At 32.7% G+C, this 11,174-nt stretch overlaps 3 protein-coding genes across 7 annotated transcripts; 1 reads left to right on the forward strand and 2 right to left on the reverse strand.

Moving 5' to 3' along the window:
- Window positions 1-2,697: 2,697 nt before the first annotated feature.
- On the reverse strand, window positions 2,698-6,362 carry Mtl (Rac family small GTPase Mtl). Of its 3 annotated transcripts, XM_018453180.1 has the most exons (5): window positions 6,285-6,362; window positions 5,542-5,667; window positions 4,723-5,059; window positions 4,418-4,581; window positions 2,698-4,299 (listed from the first exon to the last, which is right to left on the reverse strand). In XM_018453180.1, the coding sequence occupies exons 2-4, from the start codon at window positions 5,655-5,657 to the stop codon at window positions 4,447-4,449; spliced, it is 588 nt and encodes a 195-aa protein (XP_018308682.1). In that variant the 5' UTR covers window positions 5,658-5,667; window positions 6,285-6,362; the 3' UTR covers window positions 2,698-4,299; window positions 4,418-4,446. The 3 variants fall into 3 exon arrangements, with proteins under 3 accessions (XP_018308682.1, XP_018308680.1, XP_018308681.1); XM_018453178.1 differs by having other exon boundaries at window positions 2,698-4,581; XM_018453179.1 differs by lacking the exon at window positions 6,285-6,362 and adding an exon at window positions 5,940-5,991 and having other exon boundaries at window positions 2,698-4,581.
- Window positions 6,022-8,778, forward strand: Tsen34 (tRNA splicing endonuclease subunit 34). 3 transcript variants are annotated; one of them, XM_018453177.1, is made up of 5 exons: window positions 6,022-6,305; window positions 7,138-7,805; window positions 7,884-8,094; window positions 8,172-8,333; window positions 8,536-8,778. In XM_018453177.1, the coding sequence occupies exons 2-5, from the start codon at window positions 7,437-7,439 to the stop codon at window positions 8,739-8,741; spliced, it is 948 nt and encodes a 315-aa protein (XP_018308679.1). In that variant the 5' UTR covers window positions 6,022-6,305; window positions 7,138-7,436; the 3' UTR covers window positions 8,742-8,778. The 3 variants fall into 3 exon arrangements, with proteins under 3 accessions (XP_018308679.1, XP_018308678.1, XP_018308677.1); XM_018453176.1 differs by lacking the exon at window positions 6,022-6,305 and adding an exon at window positions 6,843-6,922 and having other exon boundaries at window positions 7,149-7,805; XM_018453175.1 differs by lacking the exon at window positions 6,022-6,305 and adding an exon at window positions 6,848-6,922.
- Window positions 8,779-9,049: 271 nt separating this feature from the next.
- mRpL27 (mitochondrial ribosomal protein L27) lies at window positions 9,050-10,705 on the reverse strand. The gene is made up of 4 exons (XM_018453182.1): window positions 10,648-10,705; window positions 10,463-10,544; window positions 9,347-9,516; window positions 9,050-9,273 (listed from the first exon to the last, which is right to left on the reverse strand). The coding sequence occupies exons 2-4, from the start codon at window positions 10,542-10,544 to the stop codon at window positions 9,070-9,072; spliced, it is 456 nt and encodes a 151-aa protein (XP_018308684.1). The 5' UTR covers window positions 10,648-10,705; the 3' UTR covers window positions 9,050-9,069.
- Between the last annotated feature and the right edge of the window lie 469 nt (window positions 10,706-11,174).

Genomic DNA, 11,174 nt, shown 5'->3' on the forward strand with positions numbered 1-11,174 from the left:
GCGTTTATGTAGTCATGTTACATTGCAATCGTCATTGTTAATGAACTTTTTTCCACAAGGAAAACGAGATAATAGAAATTAATTTTGAGGCCACTATTTTACCAATACGCTATCAGGTCGACAGCAAAAGAGTGCATAAAAAATATACATGCAGTTGTAGAAACATATATTCTTTTGTAAAGTAAATTTACAAAATTAATGTGAGGTATCTCATTATTGTAAATTTACAAAATTAATGTGAGGTATCTCATTGTTGTAAATTTGTAAATTAATAGATTTAAAAAACTCTTCTAATAGTGATGGGACGCTCTCTTATGCTGTCCTGTTAGTATATAAATAACGAATTTTGTTATATATACGAAAATAGACAAATGTTTATAAATTACTCATAATTAAAGTTATATATCCTAGTACATATATTTGTAATTTCTACAGAATTTCTACTCTCATCGTTTGGTTTTCTTGCATTCTACCTAAATTGACAGTATTAAGTTGCATCTTTACTTTCATATCCTCTTTTCTTTCTGTGTTCATTTCCTGTTTCGCTTATTCACACGCTAAATTGCTTCATTTAAGGAATATATTCTGTTTACATGCAATCTGAGAGCATTATTCACGTATACAAATAAAAGTTAGAAGCAGATTCGTGATGACTAGAATATCTTTACATTTCATACATTCGTTCTTTTTATACTTATGTGCAATAGTCCATAATAAAAAACATAGATATTATCTTAAATTGTAATATATAACTTTGGTTCATAGCAATCCCTCGATGATTTCGTTAAAAAGAGGAGAGATGAGAAAGTAATTCGCATCATTTCTACGATCTCTGTTAAATGCAAAAGTTGTAAGTAGTGTAATTTAAATTACATCATGCCCAAATTAAAGCTTATCATTAGGAAATATAGGTATTAGATATACTGTAATGTACCCATCCTGTTAGTAATATTATTGTTACTGTTTCAATATACAAATTCTATAATTAAATTTATTCAATCATTTCAATGACCTAAAATTATAAATGATATTATAAATGACTCGTACAAAAGATACATACAAAATCGAAATAAAAATGATACATACTGATGCATCATTGCTGATAATCAATTTTGAAACATGAAAGAACAAACGCGTACAGTAAGTACCTGGAAACTTGTAAGATAAGTGCACTACTTACAAAAAATGCAATTTATGCATTATAATACATAATTATGTATTATAATACATAATTGTAGTATATTATTGTGGTTAACTAATGCATTATTATACATATGCAAGAGTATACACATACATATAAAAAATTTAAACTATCTTAAATTGCAATAAATGAAGATAAGATGCTAGATTTAAGACGTATACTTGTAATTTAGAGGATATTCTAGCAATTTATTTTCGTAATGTTTGAAAGTAGATATATAAATATATATTTTACTGCTAAATAATTATATATAATTACTATATGTATAAATAATTATATATGTAATTACTTAGCAATTATATTTTATTTCATATGCGTCACACAAACAAATCAAACAAAAGACAGACATTAGCTGCAGCAATTAATAAAATGATTTCATGATAAGACCTATTGGCGCATAAAGATTTCAAGAGTAAATTAAATACAAAATTCGTCTTAAAAAACGTAGACTTGACAAAAATTTCGAGTATGCTTCTATGCTACATTATGTACACATAAGCTGTAATATGCCTTTTGCTTCTCTTATAGCATTTTGAGACTAGAACAGCTGAAACGATCACTGATCGCTAAGCTTTTTTATGCAACTGTAAAATTTGTTTTTGCAAACTAATTAATATTAATGATAGAAATTATAATAGCAATGAAATTATTTATTTTCTTTTAAAAATAAGATGTAAAATTATTTTTTTAAGTAATTGTCCATTCTCAGTCATTCTGATATTAAATGTTTTTCTGTCGATTCAATCTCGAAATATTATAAATTATTTGGAAATTTGTTTCAAATGTAAAGTTTAATTTCATGTTTGATATTTAATGTACAAATGGAAAACATATGGCACAAAGGTCCTATCTTTTCTACACCCTAAGTTTTTAAATATAAAAAAATAGTATGATCACAAGGATAATATCCATTTTATTGGTTTATCATTGAATTTTTAGAGAGCATTTATATCTGTATCGATAAAACCCGACTATTTTAGCAAAACATAAATAGAAAAAACCTATTTAAAATCTATTTAAAAAAAGTACAATCGCAATTAATCGATTAATAAGATAATGAATTAAGGGACAATGATATGAGCTTAACTTTATAGCAATACTTATTTGTACAAGATATCTATCTTCCTAAATCATCGTACTAGTTTTTCCGTAATTTTTATGTAAACAAATTTCATACAAATAAATGGAAGAGAGTAAGATATACTATGGTATTTAAGAAAATACATTGTGCTATATTTATATATTTCAATTTAGGTGGACTTTGCATTGCTGTACTTGTTATCAGCATTTTGTGTTATTATCAACTGTTACCCATTTCTTTTGATTATTATTTTTATAAAGAATATTCAGATTACGTGAATTCGAATAATATTAATAAATCAAATTGCATCAATGCAAAAACTTGTATAATATTAAAACCCCGTTACAAACAGAAAACATTATACATTAATAAAATAGAAAATTATATTGAACTCCTGCAATACACATACAAAATCATATTAAGATATTTTCCATTTTTAATTTATCAAAATAAAATAAATATTAATGCACATACACAATACGTTTTTAGGTAGCGCAGCGTAACTACTTTATAATTTCAGTGTTGGTCCGATCGTCCGTCCCTTCGTCTGTCTGCAAAATTTCTAAAAAATAACTTGTTCAAACTCCATTTTCGGCAATAGATACAAAGACTTCAACTCTACCGAGGCAAAATACGAATCCATAAAATGGTCAAAAATTCAAGTCAATGAGATTTTTAGTAATGTAGGACAAACACCAAACTTAATTTTTTTCAAATCCTGGTTTTTCGCTGCACTACTTCGTTACATCCGTTACAACGGTTTATTACTCTTTTTAACACACAGACATGTTACAATTCTAAATAACAAATGTTTCGTGTGCATCACTATCAAATTCAATTGTGTAATTATTACACAAGATTATTGATTTTTCTCTCTCCAATAACATTAGGAATACTATGAAATTTTCGTGTTAATTTATTAGCGAATTCGACAGACCGCACTAGTGCGCACTGAGTGTGAACTTTTTCAGTGCCACGCATTCGGCTTGTGCGCACTGTATCAGTGCGTTAAGATTATCGTATTCGGTAAATGAAAACTGACCCAGTGTAGTAATGAATTTATATTCGGATCAACCGAATGAACTGACGAGTTCAAAAAATGTTGCACTGACGTTTCTAACAGTGCAATTTGGCATAGCACTAAAGTAGTTCTGCACTCGCACCATGTCAGGGCAGCATTAGAACGGAGTCAGTGCATGTGTGCCGAATTCGCCATATGGCAGTATTCTGTATGCATACTATACATTTCTTATTGGAAGTATTAATAAAAATAAAAATCTCAAATGCCCGAAAAAAAAATGGAAAGACAAACATGTTGCTTCTAAAGAACCATTATGCATTCTAATTTTTCTAATCACATTTTTTTTAAAATCTCCGTATTTCTTAGTAAAATATATGTTGTGTAAAACTGATTGATTAAAAGTACTTGTAAAATTTGATTTTTTGTTGCTATGGCACTGCATGTTTAAATAATTCTATAATGCTAGTTTTACATCTTGTAAAACTTTTCAGCATATGATTGTTATGACAGCTATCTCGATTCATATATGCTAAAATCAATGTTCCTACTATTGTAGTAAATGTAAAAAAGTTGACAATCTGGCAGCCCTGATAAGTAAAGCTTCGGTACTTAATGCTTTTAATCATCACAGCACGTTTACACTGTATTCGATTTGCAGGACTGCAATATTAATTAACAGAGATTCTCTTATAGAAAAAAAAAAAAAATGTTATGAGCGGTTTTCCACTAAACTATTGACTGTACGTTACTATGGTCACATATCCTTTTATCATTATGCAAATATATGTAAATGCAAGTTTAAAGAAAGACATCTGCAAGCTTGTAACTTGTAAACTTCCTCCCCTGCAAATGCTGCTAAATATTTATTCTATCCTTCTTTTTTCTTCTTACTTTCTCGTTGTCTAAACTTTCTGGTCGTGAAGTAACATCACGACTCACGTTGAGACCAGGAAGTTTTAAATTGTACTCTTTCCATAATATGATAATATTTTATAGCTGCCAAAGAATAATTCGTTAAAATGCATGTACTATTCATCTTCTCTTTAAAACATTCATATTTTTTCTTTGCATGATCAAATTCATTTTGATCTGTTGCTTTATTATACGTGTATACCTATGAATCCCTTCAATTCCTTCCGTCGTTTATAACATAATGCATCTTCTTTGTCGACGTTTTTGCGGTTCAGGTCTTAAAACGGCGCGCACTGCCTCGTCGAATACCTGCTTCAATCCACGCTGCGTGAGAGCAGAACACTCCATATATTTCACCGCACGAATCTATAACAAACATCGCGTTATATTAATATTAAATTATTCGGAATAAAAAGATATAGAAATAGATATAGAAATAGATATAGAAATAGATATAAAAAGAAATATATATACATACAAAGTAGATAACAATTTGTTTCTATATACCTTGTTTGCCAACTTTTGTCCCTGCTCACGCTTAATAGCACTAAGGCCCTGTTCAGCTAAGGCAGTAAGCGTTTCACGGTCATCTCGTAAGTCTATTTTAGTTCCAACGAGTATCATTGGTGCATCTGGGCAGTGGTGTTTTATTTCAGGGTACCATTTACTGGTAACATTTTCGAACGATGAAGGGCTCGTTACTGAGAAACAAATGAGAAATACATCTGTCTGAGGATAGGAGAGAGGACGCAATCTGTCATAGTCTTCCTGCCCTGCTGTGTCCCATAGCCCTAGACTAACTGGAATACCATCGACAACCATTGGTGCAGAATAGTTGTCGAACCTATTAAATATAATCCAGACAAAACATTAGAGATTTAACATATATTCAATGTTACATTTTTCAATTTGCTTTTAATTTGTTCATCACTATTTATTAGACATTTTACTCAACGTTTCAACATCAGTTAAAAATAAAAAGAAATTTTATTCACTGCTTATATCTTAACTGAAATGAGCCATGTGAACCAATAAAGATATTGCTTAATGAAATGGAGCTCAACAAAAATAGATTTGTCAGAATCTAAAGGACAGGAAGTAACCAAAAGATGACTGGAAATGAATTACTTCCTGTACATAGCAGTTAGGTATCTTATGCTCTGTTACTATTATTAGCCACTCCATTTGATTGGTCTAAGAAAGAGAAACTAAGGCAAAAACTATGCTATAAAGTATCCCTTTGATGAGTTATCTAGAAGCAGAAGATTTCTCAGCAAAGAGAACAGAGATACAATCTCAATAACATATAAATACGGATATACTTACACAGTAGGTACATACTCCCCAGGAAAACTGTCTGTCGTATACGATATCAACATGCAGGTCTTTCCTACTGTTCCATCTCCTACCACTACACATTTTATTGGTCTACCTGAGCTCATGATTTATTATCTACAAGAAGATACGTAAACGTCATTAGCGTCACTACAGACTCTAATTATTCAACAATGTTCAACCTATTATATCATATTTAAATACTTCATTATATTGAGTCCTGAAATTCCATATATGTGTAACAATATGTTACACTGACGTTATTAATAAAATGAGAAATATGAATAGTAATTTCAGTCAGCGACTCTCAAGACATACAACACCCATAGTTCACAATTAAAAATACAATAAATACAAATATAATAAATATATAGAGAATTAATACACACGCGATATACTTAATACGAAATTCCGTCCTTAATTTACATAATCTATATTCAATAAGAGACGCAAGACAAGTGTGGCGGCAATCGCATAAATCCAACAAATCTAAAGCGTTAATTTCTCGTTAGGGATCGCCTGCGATGTCTACGAGAATTCACGGAAGGTCCACATTCATTTCTCGCGTGATCCGAGGAGCAGATATCCCGGAAGCGAATTCGTACGAGATTCGAGCGCGCTTCTCCGTGCCGAAGGGCTCGCCCTAGGATTACACCGTAACCGCCGTTGCACGCGCGCGGCAGGTAAACAAGGCTGGGCCGGCCAGACTGGGCCAGACGAAAATCCGCACTCACCGTGTGGCACGAGGGAAGAGGGTGGGTTTCCGCTAATCCGTCTAGAAATCGTCGTGCACGACGATTGCGGGGGTGCGAGCTTGCGTGAGTGCGCGCACGGTGCCGTGCCGTGTCGTGTTTGCGTGCGGTGTCGCGCGGCCGTGCGTTGCGTCTCAAAAAATCACAAAAGCGGGTGCCATGACAGTGTGTCGCGGTTTTTCGGGGGACTCGGACTGAAACGGGGAAACCGGCTGACTCGCTGGCTGGCACACTGCTCGCACAGTGACAGATGTCCGACGGTCGCCTCACACTCCCGCCTCCCGCCGCCCTTCCTACACCACCTTTCCGCGAAGCTTATTGTTCGGGGAAGCGATAGACCGCAATACTGCCCTTACACGCAGTGCACATCGCGTCTGCGGAGGTTAAAAACCCGTCCGAAGGGTCCTCGCGAGAGTGTGTGTGCACGGCACGCGTGTACGCAGCGGTCGACCAATCGCGCGTGCCAGCGCGAGGGACGCATGGAAGAATCGGCCAATGGCCACGTTCGACTTAAGGGACGAACGATTCCGTGACATCGCCTTGGGCTGCGTGTTCGTCGGGTTTTCATTCAATCATTCGCTTTTATTCGAATTACGCGAGATTCCTCATGAATACTATTGGTTTGTTCCTTGTGGTCAAGTTTTTTTCTCCTTGCCTGTTTCTCCTTGTTGCTGCGACAATTCTTGTTCCTTTTGTTTTTGCGGAATCAAGATTATCGATATTTTTGTGAATGATTTTAAAGAGGGATTTTAAGTTTAGATTAAATACCTATTCCTCTATAGTAAATATCTATTACTCTATTTTCTGTATATAATTTTGGATATATTTGTTTAAGAAATATAATAGTGTGCAGAGAGAGAGAGAAAGTTACAAGATCAGACTTAAGAAGCCTCAAGTGGAGAATGATATTCCAGTGGATAGAAAAATAGAAATTGATTTAAAAAAAAACAAAACTCAAAATAAGCTGTTATTGGGAGATTGAAGAATAAAAATGTAAATAATGAATTAATTGTGAGAACGCCTTTCAGACAAGAACACTTATCGATTCACAAATGAATCACAGATATTCTGATAATAATAAGAGTACATTTTTTCTCTAAAACATAACTGTACTGATTATAAATTGAAGGAATCATGAATGTGCTGGATGTTGTTTATCTTATTTCTTCACGAAATAACACATATATCATCTATTATAATTTATTTAATTTGATGTCTGTTTTTATTATAGATTGGTTGAAGCTTCGGCGGGATCACAGGATAATCGGCGAATTAGTGGGTTCTTTCCCAAAATTAACTAGACAAGAAATATTTTTAGGTCTCCCATTGCTTTTATTGCCAGAAGAAGTTACTCTATTGCTTGAAAAGAAAATCGCTTGCCTGGTAGAATGTACGAGCCTAAAGACACAGCCAGATGAATCATTAAGTCAAAGATTTGTAGAGTACAGAGATAAACTGTTCCTGGAGCAAGGAAACTGTTTAAAAGACAACAGAAAGAAACAGGTAGTTGTATAGATATTTACATTTAAAGGACTATAAGGATTTTATAATAGAGTGGTATATGATAAATGTTTCCTTTAGATTATCTCTATGATGGACAAGATTATAGACGGAAAAAAACGCAAGATGTTAGGCTTGCATACAAGCAAAAAGAATATGAAGAAACCATTGGATAAGAAAATGCAGGAAGCCTTGGATAATATTGAAATCGATACTGAAAGTTTGCTTGAAGAAGAATTGGCTAAATTGCCCAAACTAAAAAAAAGTGATGCACTCGTTCAAATACATACAGGTACAAAAAATTTAATTATACATTTAGTAATTCAATCATACATTTGTTCATGACCTGATCATTCACTTGTATATTAGCATATCCATGGTCTAATAAAGATGATGTAAAAATAGTAGAATGGAAATATCCGATTACATCTGATCAGCAACTTAAGTATAAGGTATATAAAGATCTTTGGGAGAGGCAATATTATATTACCAGTGGAGAGAAATTTGGTGGTGACTTTCTAGTATATCCAGGTACAATTTGTTCCTTTTTATATCGCTATAGTTCTAAAGCCTGAGGTATAATTGAAAAGCACTGACAATAGGAAAAAAGAATAATAGAGTTCAACCTATCCAAAACCGTGTATTCTGGTATTTCTAACTGTTCCCTGTGCTTTTCAATTGTGTGTTAGTTGACATGCAAACTTATTTATATAATAAATCTTTTTGTTCGCAGGTGATCCAATAATGTTTCATTCACAATATATCATACAATGTAAACGCGGGGACGAAGAGATACCTATCACAGATGTTGTTGCTCAGTGCAGACTCAGTTGTCATGTTAGGAAAACATTGGTGTTTGCTACGTATCATGAAGAAGAAGATGTAGTAAAATATCAATCTTTTCAGTGGACAGAATGTAGTGCATTAGAAAACAGCTGATATAACATTATTTTATTTAAAAATATTTATATTTTATTGACATAGATGTTTCCGTTTTTTTTTTTCGAGATGTGATTTTTATGGATATCTACATGCAATGTATGTGTCTCATAAAATTGTGAAACATGCATTACAGGTTTAAAAAAATTCATTCTAATTATATTTCAACTTAGAAGCTTCTATTATAAACTGTTAGTAGAGATTAGAATAACCAATTTTATATGATATATCCACATTTATAGTCAACAATATTACAATATATTTACTAAACATTGAGATTTTAAGACATTCAAAGAATTATTTTTACATGTTTCCTATACATATATATTTAGATTATGTCTATTAATTTGAATCTATTATGCTGGGGATTAGGAATAATATTAAAGTGTTTCTTATATATAACTTGATTTTCACGACCAGCATAGTAGCGTTTAACACAAGGGTGATCCCAATTGAGATCAACTTTCTCACAAGTTACTACCACTTTGCCTGGTTCTATAGCAAATAAAGATCCATTTCTTGCAAAACCAACCTATATAATAAAAAAAATATATAAAATGATATAAAAAATTGTTAATATTAAAGGCACAGTAATTAACTCTTACATTAAGACCTGGATGGAATCTGGGTGTTCGCTGTGTAACTAATGCCCTACCCGCGTACGTGTAACCACCATCCTGTATTTTCCATCCTCTGTGTTTTGGTCTACTATGGCCACCCCTATTGCTGGTGCTAGTACCACCTTTCTTTGAAGCATGTCTGACACATACTTTCACTAAATAAAAGAAATAATTTCATTAGTCTTAATATGTAAATAAGCAAAATCTTCAATCAGAATCAGTCATTTTGTCAATCAACTGTTTAAATCAGAGCTGGTTTTAGTTGCACATTTCAGTCGATTTTCAACTTGCTGCAGCCTGTCTCTTAAGCCTGCGACATACGATACTTGTTTTCCTGCTGGATTCCTAGCTACATTAGAATCTTGCCATCGTAGCCAATACAGTGGTAAGAACTTATTCTAGCTAGCAATCCAGTAAGAAAACAAGCATCGTGTGCCGCTGGCTTTTACTTCACAAAGCCGCACGCAGCCTAAATGCCGATCGGCAGGAACCAAGCTGAAAATCGGCCGAAATATGCAACTAAATCCCAGCTATGGTTTAAATAATATATTTTATTTAAAAAGAGATGCTTCATTTCTACATTCAAGCAATTATAGGGCGATTGATATTTGAGCCTTGTGTCCATGACGCTAGAAATTGCTCCAAGATATCGAAGATGATAAGACAGAAAAAAAATTAACAAATAACACTCGAATAAATACATGTTATCATAAATAATTGTAATATGTTCAAATCACATTTAACAATTATAATTGTTTTTAGTTTTATACGGTCATTTAACAATCACATGACCAATGTGATTAATCAATTCAGACCGATTCCTAGCATCATAGATACAAGGCTTTAAATGGCAAAGAGAAACATCATTCTGAATAACAAAAATAGAATGACATTTGTGTCAACTTGTATCATCAAATAGAAAGTATTCTTGTTCTGTTAACAAATTCTTTTTGTATTTATAACTATTTTTCTGCTGATGTATTCTATCAACAAAATTTGTAATAGACACTTTGCAAAGTTTGTTTTCGACAGATTTGATTATCCGAGTATATTCAATTTTACCACAAGATTATATTAATAAAGTAATATTGACATACAAACCCAAGTTATTATTATTACAGGATACTAGAGTTTGTCGGGCGTTTTGAAATCCAAGAGAAACCAATTGTGATAAGTGTGCCATCTAAAAAAGATTTTGCATTTACTTTTGAATATAATCCAAATTCATTTATAAAAATATTATATATTATTATCAAATTACGTTTATATCAAAATAATGAACTAACCTCAAAATTTTTCTGAATTGGAAATTCTACTGGACAGAAATCCCAAATTCAGGAATGCAGAATATTAATATTAATTCATTCGAGTATTAATATCAATTTATTATTTACATCTTAATCATCTTGATTTTGATCTTTCGTCTGTCGGATATGTTGGAACTCCCGCGTTTTATGATATGTCATTGGGTGCATTCAGTACTATAAAGCCCATGGCACATACAAAAACGTAAGGTCGTAAGACATAATCAGTAAGCGAATTGGCCAATCATGTAAGGCCAGTAGCGAATCCAATCTTACGATTTCTTTATGCTTGGTTTATGCTTCGGTCTTAATCCTAAAATCTTAAAATTCAGCCAATAGGGCTACCAGTCTTAATTGGTCCTAACAGAAATCTGTATTTCATTGGCTGAATTTTAGGATTTTAGGGTTAAGACCGAAGCATAAACCAGGCGTAACTATGAATACGGGCATAAGTCTAAAGAGTCTGGCCACCTTCTCCCCGGTTTGTGATTGGTCCGACATTTATCATC

This window comes from Mycetomoellerius zeteki, unplaced genomic scaffold, assembly GCF_001594055.1.
Source record: "Mycetomoellerius zeteki isolate Tzet28-1 unplaced genomic scaffold, Tzet1.0 scaffold366, whole genome shotgun sequence".
NCBI lineage: Eukaryota > Metazoa > Arthropoda > Insecta > Hymenoptera > Formicidae > Mycetomoellerius > Mycetomoellerius zeteki.

Coding starts and splice junctions, on each gene's coding strand:
- mRpL27 (XM_018453182.1), bottom strand. CDS start 10,544: ATGGCACACTTATCACAATTGGTTTCTCTTGGATTTCAAAACGCCCGA. Junction 9,517..10,462: donor CTGTAATAATAATAACTTGG/GTTTGTATGTCA, acceptor TCTTTTATTTAG/TGAAAGTATGTGTCAGACAT. Junction 9,274..9,346: donor GATTCCATCCAGGTCTTAAT/GTAAGAGTTAAT, acceptor TTTATTATATAG/GTTGGTTTTGCAAGAAATGG.
- Mtl (XM_018453180.1), bottom strand. CDS start 5,657: ATGAGCTCAGGTAGACCAATAAAATGTGTAGTGGTAGGAGATGGAACA. Junction 5,060..5,541: donor GGGGAGTATGTACCTACTGT/GTAAGTATATCC, acceptor TATATTTAATAG/GTTCGACAACTATTCTGCAC. Junction 4,582..4,722: donor GACAAAAGTTGGCAAACAAG/GTATATAGAAAC, acceptor TGTTTGTTATAG/ATTCGTGCGGTGAAATATAT.
- Tsen34 (XM_018453177.1), top strand. CDS start 7,437: ATGAATGTGCTGGATGTTGTTTATCTTATTTCTTCACGAAATAACACA. Junction 8,095..8,171: donor ACTCGTTCAAATACATACAG/GTACAAAAAATT, acceptor CTTGTATATTAG/CATATCCATGGTCTAATAAA. Junction 8,334..8,535: donor TGACTTTCTAGTATATCCAG/GTACAATTTGTT, acceptor TTTTGTTCGCAG/GTGATCCAATAATGTTTCAT.